This window comes from Gopherus flavomarginatus, chromosome 1, assembly GCF_025201925.1.
Source record: "Gopherus flavomarginatus isolate rGopFla2 chromosome 1, rGopFla2.mat.asm, whole genome shotgun sequence".
Classification (NCBI taxonomy): Eukaryota; Metazoa; Chordata; order Testudines; family Testudinidae; genus Gopherus; species Gopherus flavomarginatus.
In genome coordinates this window covers 119574858-119593534 of record NC_066617.1, presented here as the reverse complement: position 1 = coordinate 119593534, position 18677 = coordinate 119574858, and the positions used below count along the sequence as shown (strand labels likewise).

Below are 18677 nucleotides of genomic sequence, written 5' to 3'. Positions count from 1 at the left end.
GGTGCCCAGATACAGTTACCAGATAAAAACTACATTGAACTGAAGTTAAGGGTGAGTACGTGTTAGTAACTTAAGGCTAAAAGCATTACAGGGATGCTGTAATTATCCCAAAACCAATCATTACAGATCAGGTGATAGAGATTTAAGGTTACACTTCAAAGAAATCCAAATATGTTAGGCTATGGAAATGCACAGGTTAGGCACCTAAACAATTTTAATTTCTCCAACCATAATTATGTATGCAATAACCATAGAAATAGGATTAGTTCATTATTTGTGGCCCCAGACTGCACTAATTTGATTTTGAAAGATACAGTAGATGTTTCCATTTTCTACCCTCATGTTATGAATGTTCATTGTTTAATGCTGCAGGGTATGATGATGCAACATTATTTGTCAAGGCATCTATACACATTGTATATAGGTATCATTTTTATTATTTAAATGTAAATAAAATAATGCATACTGTGCTGTATATCGGTGACATTTCATGCCTGAGCTATATTAGAGTAAAATTATTTAGGAATTAGCCTTCTCAACATACAAATCTGATGGCATTTGTTCTCTCTCTCCACTCTTTACAGCTTTGGAGCCCATTTACCACTCCTGAAATGGTCCCCTCAGCCCTGGAAAAGTCACTGAAGAGCCTGCAGTTTGACTACATTGATCTCTATATTATTCATACACCCATATCTTTAAAGGTAAAAAGGAGTTCTATCTGAACATTGCAAAATCCTTGTCCCCACACTTCCCCCTTTTGCTTTAAGACAAGACCATATGACAACTGCTTGATTCAGAAACATTGTTATAAGGAACAAGGAGCTTTACAATACTAAACAATTTCCCCATGTATATTTCTTCCAGATCAGATGTAAATGCGCTTTTGTTTATCTTAGAGATGCGGAGATAATCAAGAGAACTGATGGACTGGACATTCATCAGGTTTCAAAAAGAACTTTGCCCTTAATAATAAAGTATCAGAAGGGTAGCCCTGTTTGTCTGGATCTGCTGTGAATATTGAGTTACCAACATGTCGAAATAGCTCAATATTTCTCCAGAAAGTAATTCATATCATGTGTCATTCCAAAGGGAAGTTTATCTAATGAATTTTTTTTGTTTTCAAGTCTACAGATTATTTCCTCCCAGAGGAAGGGAAAGGAAAATTGATTTTTTACAGTGTAGACCTGTGTGCCACTTGGGAGGTGGGTATCATGTATGAGTATAACATTAAAACACATTTGCAAAACTGTCATGCATACTTGCCAGGCATGAAACCAACATACCCAGGAGTGTATGAGAAAACAACAATAATGAGATTTATATTTCAGGGCATAAACCAAACTCTAATAGGGATTTAGGAAAAAACTTTTCCTGGAGGTGGGTTATTTCATAGCTGTCCACTGTGGGTTTCTTGTATCTTCCTCTGAAGCAGCTGGTAGAGGTCACTCTTGGAAAGAGGACTCATTGGGCCACTGGTTTGCTCCAGTTTGGCGGTTCCTATGATCCCACTAATTCACAGAAAAATGTTACTCACCTGGGAGAATAGGAGCAAGGAATATTGTAAGACTATATTAAGATACAAGGCAGGGCTTTATTTGTCCAGAAATGATGGCTAAGATGTGTTGCAGGTGTTCCTTCTGTTGCTGTTTTTCGAACAGAAACAAACTTCTCTAAACACAAATGGGGGAAAAACCTTAAAGGAAGGAGAAACTCCAGAATGTCTTTCTCAGGAGCTAATGTCCAGCCTTTCTTTTAAATCAAAAGGGAAACCTCCTTATTGCTCCACTTCAAGTAGACACAAACCACAAGAGTTAGACCCTGATATTGAACTCTTCAGAATTTTTGGGTGTTAGGACCAGTTGACGTTAAAGACAGGGGCCATTAGCAAATTCAGATTTAGGTTCAAGTTCTGGAAAAAAAACCATAGTTCTATGTAGCATGGAACAAGGGCCCTGTTTGTGCCCATCCCTGAATTCATGGAAAAACTTACAAAAATTTGGAAAGAATAAAGCAGAAAATAAATTTAAAAAAACGGTGTTTGAGAGGGGCAGGAGAAAGAGAGGCCCGGATTTTCCCTGCACATCCAGAGATCCTCTCATGTTATCTCATTCCTGACCCTGAGGAGCCAGAATTTACATGTACATTGCCCAAGAGCTACAGTAATACGTCAGTAGGCCCCCCATTAGCTCCCCCACCCCAGCACCTCTCGCCCACTGGCAGCCCCGCCGATCAGCGGTTTCTTGGCATGCAGGAGGCTTGGGGTGGGGGGAGCAAGGGCATGGCAGGCTCAGAAGAGGGGGTGGAGTAGGGGCAGAGCCAGGGGTTGAGCAGTGAGGACCCCCCTGGCACACTGGAAAGTTGGCATCTGTAGCTCCATTTCCAGAGCCAGTGCCTATACAAGGAGCCACATATTAACTTCTGAAGAGCCACGTGTGGCTCTGGAGCCACAGGTTCGCCACCCCTGGCATAGGGGGATACGCTGAAGGCATTTCTCGGGACAGAGTGAAACCAGAGTGCTGCTGTGCTCCAGCAATTCCCAGCTAGCAGAGAGTACCCTGGAGATTAGCCCAAGAGTCCTTTGTGCCATACCCCTACCTGTGCACAGTGCCACTGGGTGCAGCTGAGAACTGAACTCCCTGAGCCCTAACAACCCAAATCTTTGCAGAAGTTTGGGTCTAGGCCAGTGGTTCTCAAATCCAGTCTGCCGCTTGTTCAGGGAAAGCCCCTGGTGGGCTGGGCCAGTTTGTTTACCTGCCGCATCCACAGGTTTGGCTGATCGCGACTCCCACTGGCCGCGGTTCGCTACTCCAGGCAAATGAGGGCTGCAGGAAGGGCAGCCAGCACATCCCTCGGCCCTCACCACTTTCTGCAGCCCCCATTCGCCTGGAGCGGTGAACCATAGCCAATGGGAGCCGCCATCGGCCAAACCTGCGGATGTGGCAGATAAACCAACCGCCTTGGCATGCCAGAGGTTTTCCCTGAACAAGCAGCGGACCAGCTTTGAGAACCACTGGTCTAGATTAAACATTCTTTGATCTGGGTGGTGTTTACATCTGCAAAGGGCTAAACCAAAACACACTCAGGTTTGGGCCTGTCTGCATTTTAAAGACAATTTTTCCCTCTTCATCAAAGCCCACTATTACTTGTTTTAGCCTCCCTGTTTACTGAGAATAATTATCTCTTGTAACAGCCTTCTGCCATAGGCAGTCAGACAGTTATGACCCAATGTTTTCTCTGACCTTTACTAACTTCCAAGTAAACACAGGTATTAAGTATAAACTCTGCTGTAATGTAATGCCATCTCAATAGCTACTGTATATTAGAGTATTCATGTGCTGAAATAGTAGAGTGATGGGCCTATAGAAAACCCTAAGATAGGTAGAAAATATCACATTTCTACTCTTTGAGATCCCTGCATTTTGCACTCAGATGTCCTAGTAATGTAGTTAGTGTGGATAGTTCATGAAAGTTACTTTTTCTTTTTAGATTTTTGGGCCACCCTCAGTTTCCATTCATAGATGAATAATGGAAAGAATCTTTTCATTGTTCCTGATTTTATTTCACATATAAGGAAAATCAGACATACATTTCATCTTCCTGCCCCATTTCTGCGATTAGTCCTAGAGAAGCACGCTGTTCTGGAAGCCCAGATAATGCTGGTGATATCAAGAGATCTATATTGTACATTAAAACAGAGCTTCAAAACAACTCAGTGTCTGAATGGAATGGTACTTGATTGCTAGTGAGGGAAAAATAAGTGTCTTTGTAACACATTTATTAAGTCCAGTCTCTATTCTTCATTCTCAGAGCCAGCAGACCCAGGCCCCTTAGAAGTGCCCTCTGTGAGGTGTTATAGGTCCCCAAAGTGGGGCTGGCTGAGTGGGTTTGAAAAATGAGGGGGTCTGTCCACTTTGGCAGGCATTGACTTGATTTAGCAGCTTGCAGGATTAGACCCTGAATATAACAGAAACCATAGACTAAAAATCCCACAAAGTGGATTCCTTAGCTCACACAGATCTAAAAACAGGCAACACTTCATAAAAATTAGGCATAACACAGTCTCTGTTCACCAAGCAAGGTACTATTTAAATATTACTCAGGGCCAAATCCACCCTGAGCACTATGTAGGCCAGTGTGCAGTTGTGGAGGCCAAGACCAAAAGAGTAAAATCCAGTAAGAGGTGGTGGTGTTGTTTTTCTTAAAACATCAATTCTAGCACTGCAGAAACACTTCCAGCAGCCCCTGACCCAGTCTTGACACAAACCCACTCACACTTCCTCTTACATTTTTTAACTCAAAGACTACAGTTCTCAGCAATCACTATTGGACCTTGCAACACCACAGCCAACTTTGCCCAGAATTCTATCACTAATGGGGAATGGCAGCAAAGCCATTGCATGCTGTTAACAACCTCTTCAGTCTGTGACAGTGTCTGCTACTGCTGCTCTCTGACTCCTTGGGGTGAAGGAGGAAACAGCTGGTAGATCTGTGTAGTGGCTGGTCCAACAGCTCCACCTCTTCTCTGATCTTGGTCAAGCCATCAGCCATCATGTAGGGGGTGCAGTTGTTTTGCGCTGGGATTTTTCTTCCACTGCAAAGAAGGGTCAAGACTTCAGCTTTAAATGCAGAATCCCAGCTCCTCAGTGAGCATAAATCAGCGCAGCTCCATTGAGGTCAAGGGATGTGATGCGCCTCTTACTTCCATCTTCTTAGTACACCACTGAGTCACACCTGTGTAGCTGAGAAGGGAATTTGACTCACTGTCATTATGCTAATTTAAACCAGCTCATGACCTGGCCCAGAATATTTTGAGGTAAGGCAGACAATGTGCCAACAGAGATACACAGAATACACCAATGAGCCCTGATAGGGTATGTTACATTGCTCCACTAATGCCACAGGCATATTGACGGTCACTTCTCTGCTAAAATGGAGCTGTGCCAACGTACCCTAGCTGTGGATCTGGCCAATAACCTCCAAGAAGCCCAGCTACCTATGATGAACCATAACTGAGCTGCGGGAGCGGAACTTTCTCTTATAATGCAGCTCCCAGTTCTGCTTAGTCTATCTTTTCATGAAGAAGATAAATTGGGAGTTATTTGAATTCTCTCAGACACATGCTTTGTAGGGAATAATCCTGTGTTTGCTGGGAAATGGGCTGGACTATTATTGTTAAAGTACCTATAATGTGCTCAGTCCTGTACCAGGCATCATGATGTGGATAACTTAGCAGGTCTTTTCCATCTCTAATGTCTGTGAGTCATAGCAAACAGCATGAGACAAAATTAAAGGGCTTCTTTTGCTTCATGCTCAGTTCCTTTTCTGAGACAGCAGAAACCCCCAGTGTGTAACTTGTGCTTGTTGTTACTTTTATATTAACATGAAGCAAAGCACACAAAGGCAAAGGCCATGACTCTTTCACTTGGGAATGAGCCGGGATGTGTTCTCAGATAATTCCTGCAATGATCCACTGAAAGCACACAGTGTATGTTGTTCTCTGGAAGCAATGATTTCAACATGCAAACATTGCAGCAAACAACAAAAATTGCTGGCTCGGGGCAATTATCCTTCCGAGACACTAACAGTCATTCTCTTCTCACAGCCTATTGGCTCATGTTCCTACTCAGCAGAGGCAGTGTGAAGGTTGATGTTCATACAGACAGCATTTGAAAGCCAGATGTATGAGGTTTGGGGGTGACAATTTACTTTTAACTTTGCTGAAATACAGAGAGTGCTATCCTGGAACTCCTTCCTTTATCGGTGAAAACTATAAGGAGAATAGCTAGGAGAATGTGTGTGTTAATGTCTCAGCAACTTCAGTGCCAAAGAGAGAATGAATTTCAAAGTGAGTTGTTTGTCCCCTTTCCAGCTTTAGAAAAGAGGAGACCTTAATTCAGACGTTTTTCGCCTTCCCCTGCAGCGTGGGGCACGGGTCGCTTGCTGGTGATTTCCCTGCAGCTTGAGGTCTTCAAACCATTTTTGAGGATTTCAATAACTCGGTCCTGGGATAGGGGTTGTTATAAAATTGGATGGGTGGGGTTCTGTGGCCTGCCTTGTGCAGGAGGTCAGACTAGATGATCAGATTGGTCCCTTCTGACCTATGAGTCTATGAGTCTATGAGAGTCCCCAAACTGTGGAGGAATGTTTAGGGAGCAGGGGCTGGCCTGGCCAGTCCCCATGTGGATGTGGAGAGGGAACGCTCTGGGAAGCGGCCAGCACCACGTCCCTGTGGCCCCTGGGGAAGTGGGGACAGAGGGCTCCGCGCGCTGCCCTCACCTGTGGGTACCTCCCCTGAAGCTCCCATTGGCTGCGGTTCCTCATTCCTGGCCAATGGGAGCTTCGGTGGAGGTATCTACAGGCAGAAACAGCGCATGGCGCCCTCAGTCCCAACTCCTGCAGGGGCCACAGAAACGTGGTGCTGGCTGCTTCTGGGAGCGGTGCAGGGCCCGTGGCACCATGGGGGTGGCAATCCAACGGGCCAGATACAATGCCCTGAAGAGCTGTATCTGGCCTACGGGCCATAGTTTGCCCACCCCTGTCCTAGAGAAATACTCTTTTCTCTGGGAGCGCAGAGCGCACAAGAGATCTACACACAACATGTTAAACAGAAATTCAGAACAGCTACTGTCTAGCATGGGTCTAGATTATCAGGGGAGGGGAGAATAAAGGTCTCTATGTAATGCAGTTGTTATGTTTTGTTTCTGATTTTGATAACACAGTTTCTTATCTTTCTTCTTTGAACCAGTAGATCAAGGCCGCTCAAATCTATAATTCATAGGAACAATTAAACAGTAGGCAATTCTCTTGTACTATTTTCATGTGATTTAATTGTTGTTTTCTTCTGATGAGTTTGAAAATTTAATAATGTGTGATGAGTGTTAGTTTTAAAATGTTTTGTTAACGGGTATAAGTTTCCTAATTCTATTTTTCTGGAAATGCTTTGTGCCCATTGTAGAGTGATTGTGAATTTGAAGGGAGATCTTTTATATGCTTTTCTGTGTTACATGGAAGCAATATTAAGTCAATAAAGTTGAGGAAAAAGACCGATCTTTGAACCCATTGTTTGATAATGATAGTGTGTTTTCTGATTTTGCTTTGTCATGCTGAATTTGCACTTTTGTTCCACCCTCCCTCATGCCTGCTGCCTCTAACTTGGCTGCTACTCCTCATCCACGCCCTGGAAAAAAATGCATATAAATGAGGACTTCGTACAGTTGTTTTCTTTCTGAAGCTCTTGCTGGCTCATACAGCAGTGCTGCAAACTTTCAGTGTTCAGTAAAGAATCAAGGAAATACTGTAAAGAGATGGAGCTTGACAAAGATCGTTGTATTAAGATGAACGATGGGAAAAAAATTCCTGCACTGGGATTTGGTACCTATTGCTCTGATGCAGTAAGTAAATCTTTCATGGCTTTCTTTGTCCTTTTGTTGATCAACATTGCTGGGCACTGCTATAACCATTGCCCGTAGCACTCCAGAAAGGGATGCAAGATGAGATCCCTGTATATTAGTTTATAAAACTATTGACAATGTCAGAAAAGTGCTTTGGGGTTTAGAGTGAAAGATGATACTGGTATATAAATGTAAGAATATCATCGTCTGTAAGAAAAGGTTGTTGGTTTTTATTATTTATTATTATTTTATTTATTTTATTATTTATTATCTGAGTGAATGTGGTGCTGATGCACGATTCCATGACCAAGAGCTGCCAAAACACCTGATCTATAGCACACCCTACCACCTAGAGTGCCACATGCATCTGTCAATCCACCTTTCTTTGACCTCCAGCACCCAGCTACTCTAGTCCAGAGCCACTATGTAACTACCTTTGCCCTCACCTACATCACTCCCTTTCCCAGTTTTTGGCCCGCATGTCTTTGCCAATGCATTTTGGTCCCAACCTGAGCTAAATGGAAACCAATTCCCTTTAAAGAGAAGTTTGTTATTTTTACTTGTAGTGCTGCTCACTGAATTACACTGAGGGAAGGAAGATGAGAACATTTCCTATTTCTCCCTTCTCAACAGTTCTGCTATCTGCTGATTCCAGTGTGGAGGGGACGGATCTAGTGGCCAGAGCAGGGGACTTGGAGTCAGAAGATCTGATTCTGCCTCTCAGTCACTTATGTAACCTTTGGGCATCTTACTTGCCTCTTTGTGTTTTAGTGTCCCCAGTTTTGTAAAATTGTGACCACACCTGAATTACCTCACTGGGTTTAGTTCATGAGGATAAAATTTTCAAAAGCTTAAATGACGTAGAGGCCTATGTCTCAGTGAGTCCTTCCAATCTTTGCACAGTATTAGCCGGACTGATATGATCTCTCTACTCCTCCCAGAAGAGGCCACCTCCTAAAATATGACTTTTCTAAACACTGCAGTCTGTGTAAACTGCATCTGTTCACTCAGGCCTGTTTCTCAGTTATACTAAGACACCACTCTAAAGTGGGGGTAATTTAAGGCCGCATCACACTGCCAGAGTGGTGTAAAGGGGCCTTTGTGTAAAGAGAATCACACATGCCTCAACAGAGAGTTCTCCTCTAGGAAACGTGGCTGTTGTCAGATATTTTTCAATTATTAATCTTAATAAAGTCAAGATGTAACTAGATGGAAGAAAGCTATGTCACTACCCAAGAACCATCAAGGGTTCATGAAATCATAGTTCTCACCAAGCAGTTTTAATAGCTGCCTTTGTTACAACTACTCATGAAAGGAGTGTGGTCCTGCCAAACTCAAGAATTCAAAAGCATAATTCAGTTTGGACAAAATCATGAGTTTGGCGTATAAATCATGAAAAAAAAATTTAAAATAAATAGGTTGTAGCTTAGCTCAACTAGACTGGTGTTCCAATGCATAGTGTATGTTAATATCTGGTTCTTACAGCTCTTCACTCCTGGTCCCAGGCTCCTGTACTGATTGTCCTTTAAATCTTGTAAAAAGAAAACCGAAAAAATGGGTCTGATAATCTGTGGCTTTGCATTTCAAGGAGTTATTTCCTTCTGTGCACAGTGGGAGTAAAAAACCTGCTGTGTCTGAATAGTAGCTTTTTACACCTACATTCCATTTACTTTGCTGTGGTGTAGATGATGACACAAGATGCTGGGCAACAGAGGATCAGGCCTAGAATCTTTGAATTTCCTTTAGGATAAATTCAAAGATTCTAAATGTGAAGGTATCAGAATCTAAAAACTCCACATTAGGTCTTTCAGATGGGGATCAAATCTCTAGATGACTAGCATAAAATATCCCTAATCCAGAGAGACTGACACGACACCTTCTTAACTGGTAGGTTCTAAAAAGTAAATGTGAGGAGGATATAAAGGTGGCTATTGAAGTTGGCTTCCGACATATTGATGGAGCCTTTGTATATGGGACTGAGGAGGAAGTTGGGCGAGCCGTTCACGAGAAGATTGCAGATGGAACAGTCAAAAGAGAGGACATATTTTATACAGGAAAGGTAAGTAGGTTTTGTTTTAACGCCAGTATTTTTATCATACTGCTTCCTCAGCTAGTTATTTTGTCTAATTTATGAAGAATGTTGCCAATGTCAAGGCCAATATTAAAAGGATTGCCTTTAGGGGAATATTATTCACAGAACTGGGAAACGACATTCTATAACAACTTACAGGTTTGAGCACAAGGCTCATCTCTATCTCTGTGAAAGCAAAGCTAACACAGCTACTTCATTCAGGGCCGACTCCTGAAGTCAGACAACAGAGTGACTCCTAATAACCAAGGACAACAAATTTAGCCCAAAAGATTTTAATCTTGAGAATGGCCTCACGTAGAATTCCTGTGCAGACCAAGTGCACTTCTGACGTCCTGGCTGCATTTCAGCCGCTTGCCCTGCTTCTTCAGGAAACATTCACTTCTTACTCTCATGTGCATCTTTGCACACAGCCATCTCACAACACAACCCTTCTGCTGAAAAGGTAAAGCCAGTGGTATGACATGACTAAGACATTTTAGAAAAGTGGTTTTTACAGAAAGAAGAGACAAGAGAGGACTTCTTCAGAAAGAACAGTTGTGTTTGAATCATTACAGCTTTGGAGTACCTTTCACCGTCCTGAACTTGTGCGCAGCTGCCTGGAACAATCACTGAAGAAACTTAAGTTTGACTATCTTGATCTCTTCATTATCCACAACCCCATGTCTTTAAAGGTAAACATTTATTTTTAAAATATACACAGAAAAGCAAATGTTTGGGAGTATATACATGGGCCAGAGCAGAGCTGTTCTGAAAAAGACCCACAGTCCATCTAGTCATACGTCCAGCCTGCAAAAGGAGCCTATGATGGGTGTTCAAGGGGAAGGCAAAAGACAAAAGAAAAACTAATGCATGAGGCACAGTCTATAATGAAATATTTTTGGCCTTGACAATCAAAATATATTCAGCACATAGGTTATGCTTTTAATCCTTGCTATTAAAACATCATATGCTTCCTGGGTTCACGCTATACCACTAAAGTGTTTGTTTGGGGGTGGGGGGGGAGGAAGGCAAATTTACAAACTATCTGGGAAATTCTCTAAATTCAAATATACACTTCATGATCTAAAGCTAACTCCAGTTACTCTGGAAATTCACCAATAATCTATAAAACTAACCTTGGGTTACTGATATCACTTGTCATCAGCTATAACTTCTTTAACGTATTAATCATGTTCATTAATTCAAACTTCTTTCTTTTTGTCAGAGAAGCTATCTGTTTTCTGTGACACCACATATGGTTTATCTGTAATATCTCTAGGCACTAACTGCTTTTGACACACATGCTTTGTTTTCACTGTGTATAAACAGAATTTCTTATCAAAGTAGTGTTTAGCTGAGCTAATTAATTTTCCAGTATCAACAGGTATGCTCTTATTGACACAAAATTGTTTCTAGGCATTCATTTCGGTTCAAGGTAGAATCATAGGTGTGGAAGGGACCTTAAGACATCATCTAGTCCAGTCCCTTGCACTTATGACAGGACCAAGCATTATCTAGACGAGTGGTTCCCAACCTGTGGCCCACATGCCACTTGCAGCCCAATCAACACAGAGCTGTGGCCCATGTGACATCCTCACGGTCATACAGGTAGTACTGAATACGGCCCACAATAGTAAATAGGGTGAGAACCACTGATTTAGACCATTCCTGGCAGGTGTTTGTCTAACCTGCTCCTACAAATCTCCAATAATGAAGAATCCACAATCTCCCTAGGCAATTTATTCCAATGCTTAACCACCCTGATAGTTAGGAAGTTCCCTGAGTTGTCATTATTTCCCCCCACACACACCCCACCTTTTTTTTTTAATAGATTGGCACTGTATTTGCCCTTTTCCAGTCCTCTGGAATCTCTCCCATCTGCCATGATTTTTCAAAGACAATTGCTAATTGTTCAGAGATCTCCTCAGTCATCAGGCCCTGGGGACTCAAAGACATCTAACTTATCTAAGTAATTTTAAACTTGTTCTTTCCCTATTTTACCCTCATATCCTATGCAGGAGTGGCAGAAGTACCCTAAAAGGATGGGGAGGCACAGGCGCCAGAACCGAGGCCCCACACCACCCCTTTTCCCCAAGCCTCAGCCCTGATGCAACTCCTTCTCCCTGAGCCACTGCACTGAAACTTCCTATTCCCCCAAAGACCCCGCTCCCACATTGATGCCACTTCCCCAGAGGCCCCACTCCCATGGCACTTCTTCCCCCCAAGACCCCGTTCCCTTCTCGCTCCTTTCTGCCTCCTGTCACTCGCCCTTGTGACTAGTAAGAAAGTGCAGGGGGGAGCCATGGCCGCCTGACCCCTCCTGTTCTGGCACCCCGATCCTACCTCATTTTCACGGGTAGAGGTCCAATCAGTACTAACCTTTTCAGTGAAAACTGAAACAAAAAAGTCAATTAGCACTTCTGCCATTTCCACATTTTATATAAAATCATTCCATAGCTTTTATCCAGCTTTAGACTTCAACACCTTCCCTCACTCACTCCTTCTCCTTACAACTCGTTCCTTGGCCACAAAGTAGTCAAAATACACTTGTGCAAAAAATTTTAATGACCAAGGGGGATTTTCCTTTTATTTTTAGCCTGGGACAGATACATGGCCAAAGGATGAAAATGGAAAATTCATTTTCGATGTTGTAGATCTGCGTCAGACTTGGGAGGTGAGTGACATGAATAACACAATGTTAATTAAGAGCCAATCCAGTCTCCTTAGTCAGCCAGCAGACTGTTATCCAGAGAGTGCTCAAACTTCTGGGGTTTTTCAGTCATATGACCTTTTTAGAGGGCAAAGGAGAATGCATAGAAAAGTATAGGAAAGCCAGTCCCTCTGCTTCCTCAGGGGGCCCGTGTGCTCACACAGTTTCCCCAGGAAACAACCCCTGTTTCCTGGGGAGCTCTAGCTTTGCTCACACCAGATTCCCACCCAGACTGAGCCAGTATCCTCCCTTTTAAGGTCCTACCCTGCTCCAGCCTTGACAAGCCACATGCATTTGGTGGGTTGTGCCCAGAGGACCTCTTTAACCCTTTCTTGACTGCTGCAGGAGCTGCCCCATCATACTAGGGTAGGTTACTCAATCAGTGTCAGACTGATAGAATTAAACCAGAACAATAACTGTGCATAGCCCAGACCCTCAATGAGTGTTCAGGGCAGCTAGTTAAGTGAATATATTTTTTAAGTGTGAACTAAGCAGGTCTGAGGGGGAAATCACTGAGGGACAACAAACATGAAATCTCACGTGCCCTTTCTGTTTAAAAAAAAATCACTTTGTAGAGCAGAACCTCACTTTGAGATGCTTTGGCCTTCCCTGGTCTTAGGACACGGATATTGCCACAGGCATTATCAGGGACAGAACTGTAGTCTGGGCTTTACAGGTGATGTTTTCCACAGAGGCGGGATGAAATATTCTGCCCTAGAGTTATCCAAGATGAGGACTCCATCAGATCCCTAATTCTTTAGCTAATGCTCTTTGAGCGGCTCGGCACTGCAGCTTATTAGTGGGCCAGCCAGTCAGCACTGAAGAGCTAGGTTCAAAGTCTGTCCACGCTTACCCACATTACAAAATCCATCAGTCAGTTTAATTCCATTGATGCTTCTATATCAAGAGAGGCCAGAAATGAAATACAAAGGGGCATCAGGTCAGAGTCAAGGTGCATTGGTAGAGCTTTGGAGAAGTTAGCATAGTGTCTGCTCACATTATCCTAGGTTCTAATTAGTGCTGTCGGTTCCTCATTTTCATGAGCATTAACTAAAGTCCCTCGTTTAAAAGGAAAAAGCTAAAACTTCCCCTCTGATATGTGCCTTCCCTTCAGTGAACTCTAGCAAGCTTTTTCCATTAAATGTAAAAAGTAAACAGGATTTGGCATCATATCATTGTTATCATAACACTGCTTGTGATCTGAGACCCTGCAGTCATTTCATATTATCAGGGCATGGAAACACTGGCGCATTTGAGACACCATAGCATGGCTACTGTCGGTAAATACAGACATGCTAATGGTGATCACTGCATCTGTCCATCTCCCTCAATATTTCTTGTGTTTTCCCTATAATTTTCATACTCAATTTTTTTTATATGAAACTCTTAAACTGGTGTTCGTAGTCCCATACTTATGTGGTACCCTTACTTCTGTATTGTTCACTAGCAATGATTGGGTATCACTATGTCTTTGAGGTTCTGTATGTGTGAGCGACAAATTAGGGAGAAAACGACTGAGAGAGGCAGTAGCCAAGTTGTCTACTTTCTACTGGGGGAAAAGATGACTTTATTTCAGTGGATTGGATGGAGATCTGATGCTTAAGTGAACAGTTGGAAAATGACTGTCTCTAAATCAGAGTTTTGTTCTAGAACAAATCAAATGTCGCCTACTGTATGTGTAATGATATTTTGGTGGAATAATTTTATATGGAGTGAGCCCAGTTGAGCATATATTTTCTAGTCTTATGGAAATCATCTTACCAGTAGTGATAATGGAACTGGCCATTGTTGTGTTTCCCAGGCCATGGAGGCATGTAAAGACGCAAGATTGGTGAAGTCCATTGGAGTGTCCAACTTCAACATCAGACAGCTGGAGATGATCCTGAACAAACCAGGGCTCAAGTACAAACCTGTTCTCAACCAGGTAAAACTCTGAGCTTTGGATGGAGACCTAAAATTGTTGAGCTGAAAGAAATTCAGAACTTGTAGTCAGAGAAGAGTTTCGTTTATAGGGGAAGAACCTCAGTGCTTACAGGAAGCAGAAACTCCAGAATGTCTTTCTCAGCAGGAACTTATGTCCGGCCTTTTAAATCAAAAGGGAAACTTCCTTATTGCTCCACTTCAAATAGACACAACCCACAACAGTTAGACCCTGATACTGAACTCCTCAGAATTTGTGGGTGTTGCAACAGCTGACGTTAAAGACAGGGGCCATTAGCAGCTATAGATTCAGGTTCAAGTTCTGAAAAAAAAACCACCATAATTCTATGGGGCTTGGAACAAGGGCTTGTTTGTGCCCATCCCTAAATTTATGGAAAAACGAATGAAAATAAAAAAATAAAGTAGAAAATACCCGTAAAGGAAACAGTGTTTGAGAGGGACAGGAGAAAGAGAGACCCAGCTGCTTCCCTGTATATCTAGATCTCCTCTCCTGCTACCTCATTCCCCTGCTAGGGGAATGGACTTTCAGAGCACCAGCCTTTCTCTGCTTGGAACGTGAGGATGTTTTGTTACCAGGTTATCCAAACTCATACTCAGAAATGTGACTGTCTAACCTATTTGCCTACGTTTCACACAGATACCCAGATGTATTCCATACATGCTGGATAAAGGGAAAGAATTGAGTTATATATGATAAGCAAAATAACACAGGATATGCACAACATCCCATAGTCAGTAGTTGAAAGTAATTTTACCTCTCAAGTAATTTTTTTTTAAACTTAGCATAGCACAAGTTCTATATGGAGGATTATATATAGGTAGAAGGTAATTTTGACGTTGTAAATCTAAACTTCTACATTTCAATATTAAAATATGTAAGAGAAAAATGTCTTGTCTTGAGGAAAAAACTGTTGTTTCATAGTTGGACAACTCGAAAACTGATTTTGATTCAATTTCTTCCCTCCTCCTCAAAAAATCACTTGTGAGTTGAGACCAAGCTTGAGAAATTTTAGACCAAGAGACCACATGAGGGGAAGTTAGCAGCCACTGAAACTAAGGGCTTAAAATGAGAGTGCCATATCGTCCATATCTACAGTTACAACTGGTCCCAGCAAAGACCCATAGAACATCTATTAGTAATTATCTCACTATAACTAATAGCCATGGCTTTAATGACAGTGTTGGTCCAGGACATGATATTGATCCATATCCTAGCTGCATAACAGTACACAATGGGCCAAAACCTGCTTGTAGAAGACTTAATGAGCTGTAAGGGGGACAACACACATGCTTAAGGCAGGCAGGATTTGACCCTCGGTGTATAAATCCTTATTAAGCCTGTCCCCACACACCATGTATTGGCTTCACTGTCCTCTACTAGAGAAACTGTTTTGGGGGATTTGTTATCAGCTAAACTGAACCCCATGATCACTTGCACTGCCGGGCTGTATTTTAATTGAAGGATATTTTATTGAAATTTACTTTTGATATTTTAACATTCTGTATCCCCTCAACATAGCATCCGCTGTTTCTTTTGTCTAACTGCTGCTGCTTATATGACCTGAAATCTCAATTTTGGATTGGGGGGTGATTCTGCAGGTTGAATGTCACCCTTACCTCAACCAAGGCAAATTACTGGCCTTCTGCAAATCCAAGGATATCCTCCTTGAAGCCTATTTTGCTCTGGGATCACAGAGAGACAAGACCTGGTAAGGAAAGAAACTGGACCGGGCTCCCAGGTTTAGAACCTCAAAAATGGGTTGGAGGGAGGGGAAAGTACCCTCTGTCTTCAAAATATTTGGTATTTATAGAGTTATAGAATAAAAATGAGAGCTGGAAAAGACCTAGTAGATTATCTTGAGATTATACAGGTATTGTCCTCACTAGGCTGAGATGATTGCATTCCTTATCCCAGAAATGCTCCCTGTTTCTCTGTTTCCCTTCTAGGATAGACCAAAGCACCCCAGTTCTGCTGGAGGACCCAGTATTGGGTGCAATTGCCAAAAAATACAACCGAAGCCCCGCTCTAGTAGCCCTGCGCTACCAGCTGCAGCGTGGTATCGTGGTCCTCTCTAAGAGCTTCACCAGAAAGCATACCGAAGAAAACTTCCAGGTAAAACAGGAGTGCAGAGAGAAGAGGATGAGATGTGCAGATTTAGATGGGACACTGTAGAGGGCTGAGAACTTTTGTGCCCATGTACAGTATGCAGGGCCAGCTCCAGGCACCAGCCGAGCAAGCTGGTGCTTGGGGTGGCAGATTCCAAGGGGCAGCGCTCCGCCCAATCCTTTTTTCTTTTTGTTTGCGCTTCGCCGCTTCCTCCGCCCCGCAGGTTATTTTCTTTTTGGTTTGCTGCTCCTGCCGCCCTGTAGGGGGCGGTGGCGCGGAGGAGGGGAGGTGCTGGGAGTGGTGCCAGGTCTGCAGCAAGCCCGGCACGGCAGCCTGCATCCTTCCCTGCCTGCCGACCGGAGCGGCGTGGAGCCCTCCCAGCAGGAGGCGCGGTGGGAGGGGCCGCATGGCGAGTGCCCCACTTAAGGGAGCCCTGGCCGCGCCCCCCGCTAGTTGGGGTGTGCACTCTGCTGCCCGGGGTCTGCAGGGCTCGGAGGCCCCTGCACCCGCCGCCCCACAGGTTCCTTTTTTTCCTTTTTGGTTTTTTGTTTTTCTTCCCTTCACTGCTTCGGCCGGGCGGTTTGTTTCATGCCTCCCCCACTTCGCTGCTCCGACCAGCCGGCAGGTTTCACGCCCCACCCACAGGTTGCCCGCTCCCGCCTTTGCTGTGTCAGCTGGCTGGTTTGTTCCCTCCCGCCCCTTTGCCACTCCAGCCGAGCTGCAGGTTTGTTCCCCTCCGGCCCCAGTGCAGGTGTTTTTTTTTGCGCTTGGGGCAGCAGAAAAGCCAGAGCCGACCCTGATAGTATGGCACTGCAGGATCCTGCCTGAGAACTGCGCTACACTGTGTCTGATAGTTCTCAGGCAGGTTCTCTCTTCTTAGAGAAGGCTTTTGCCATTTTACCATTTGAACTGTGTAACTTGGCAGCCACTAGAGAACAAATAATAATATGGGGAGAAAAAACCCTGGAGTCCTCCTTGTGTCTCCCAAAGACAAAATTCTGAGGGAGCTACTGATTTGTGGAGCCCTTTCCAAAATAACTAATGCTACTCTTGGCATCAGATGGGAATATAGGCCCCTTTGAGCATTGGAAAGACAAATGATCTTCCAGTAGGAGTGTGCCCCTTTCCTGCCCTCAGCCTCTTGCCTAGACCACGGGTCCTCTCCAAACTCTGCTATGTCCTCCCCTGCCCAGTTGAGTCCAGGGTCTTAAACAGCTTTCCTAGATTCTTTAGTTTCCAAAGAGATCAGTTGTTCTATTTTCCATACCCAAGGAATATCAGACTGACTGATTTCTTCTAGATTAAGGGAAAGAACAAAACAAGGAAGTACATCTACATGAGAGAGCACGGTGTGTATCTGCTCTATAACATGCCCTTTATCTCCCAAAATGGCAGCTGCCTCTGCAAACAGCAGATTCCTAGAAGTTTAAAGGTGAAATTCACAGAAAATAAAATCACAACAGTTACATAGCTACATACCCTTCACCTCTGAAATATCTAACATACAGTGGAAAGAGCAGGCCCAAATTCATATATCTATTTCATTTCCTTTTCATATAACATGAGGCTTGTGGTTCTGTCAACAAACATGCATCCTGCAGGAATAACCCAATGTTTGATCCTGTCTTCTGGGTCAGGTTTTTAACTTTCAGCTCTCTGAGGAGGACATGAAAACCATTGATGGGATGAACAAAAACCGTTCCTTTTTGCTTTTAGAACCGTAAGTCATAATACTTTTCAGTATTTTAGAACTCTGTGGAGAGGCAGAAGAAAGGCAGCAGTGGTCACCCCACAAAGAAATAAGGTTTTGTGTTATACTGACCCTAGTGATGACAAAGGATGTACTTACGATCATAGCTATTAGGACTGGAATGGAGTCATGCAGTTTAAGGCCAGAAGGGACGACCAGATCATTTAGTCTGATCACAGGCTACCAACACCACCCAGCACCCACACTGAATAGGGTTGCCAGGTGTTTGGTTTTTCACCTGGCTCCAGTTACCATTACTGACAGGGCTGTTTAAAAGTCCAGTCAGCAGTGCAGCAGAGCTAAGGCAGGCACCCTGCCTGCCGTGGCTCCATGCAGCTCCTGGAAGCCGCAGCATTTCCCTCCTCTGGCTCCTACGTGTAGAGGCAGCCAGGGGGCTCTGCATGCTGCCCCTGCTCCAAGCACTGGCTCCACAGCTCCCATTGGCCAGGAATCATGGCCAATAGGAGCTGTGGGGGAGGTGTCTGCAGACAGGGCAGCGTGCAGAGCCACCTGGCCATGCATAGGAGCCGGAGAGGGGCTATGCCACTGCTTCCGGGAGCTGCCTGAGGTAAGTGCCACCTGGAGCCTGCACCCCAACCACCACATCATGCCCCGACCCCCTGCCCTAGCCCTGATCCCCCTCCTGCTCTCCAAGCCCCTCAATCCGAGCCTGGAGCACCCTTCTGTACACCAAACCCCTCATCCCC

At 43.9% G+C, this 18677-nt stretch overlaps 4 protein-coding genes and 1 pseudogene across 11 annotated transcripts in view; 4 read left to right on the top strand and 1 right to left on the bottom strand.

The window, feature by feature from the left end:
• The window catches only part of LOC127058850 (aldo-keto reductase family 1 member C3-like), a 202559-nt gene that overhangs the window by 28833 nt on the left and 155049 nt on the right, over positions 1–18677 (top strand). The gene's annotated exons all lie outside the window — the stretch shown is intronic.
• LOC127058943 (aldo-keto reductase family 1 member B1-like) overlaps positions 1–18677 on the bottom strand; it is a 172035-nt gene that overhangs the window by 72880 nt on the left and 80478 nt on the right. The window lies entirely within an intron of this gene.
• LOC127058826 (perilipin-3-like) overlaps positions 1–18677 on the top strand; it is a 159033-nt pseudogene that overhangs the window by 80885 nt on the left and 59471 nt on the right.
• LOC127058910 (aldo-keto reductase family 1 member B1-like) overlaps positions 1–18677 on the top strand; it is a 171845-nt gene that overhangs the window by 106468 nt on the left and 46700 nt on the right. The gene's annotated exons all lie outside the window — the stretch shown is intronic.
• Positions 1–18677, top strand: part of LOC127058892 (estradiol 17 beta-dehydrogenase 5-like) — a 164544-nt gene that overhangs the window by 145000 nt on the left and 867 nt on the right. The window contains exons 1-8 of one of the 2 annotated variants that reach the window (XM_050969368.1): positions 7236–7391; positions 9283–9450; positions 10038–10154; positions 12059–12136; positions 13974–14096; positions 15713–15822; positions 16061–16226; positions 17858–17940. The exons of the other annotated variant lie outside the window; for it this stretch is intronic. Of the exons in view, the coding sequence (XP_050825325.1) occupies positions 7305–7391; positions 9283–9450; positions 10038–10154; positions 12059–12136; positions 13974–14096; positions 15713–15822; positions 16061–16226; positions 17858–17940 (932 nt within the window). The 5' untranslated portion in view covers positions 7236–7304. Of the gene's footprint in view, positions 1–7235; positions 7392–9282; positions 9451–10037; positions 10155–12058; positions 12137–13973; positions 14097–15712; positions 15823–16060; positions 16227–17857; positions 17941–18677 lie in introns of those variants that run through there. 2 annotated transcript variants of the gene reach the window in all.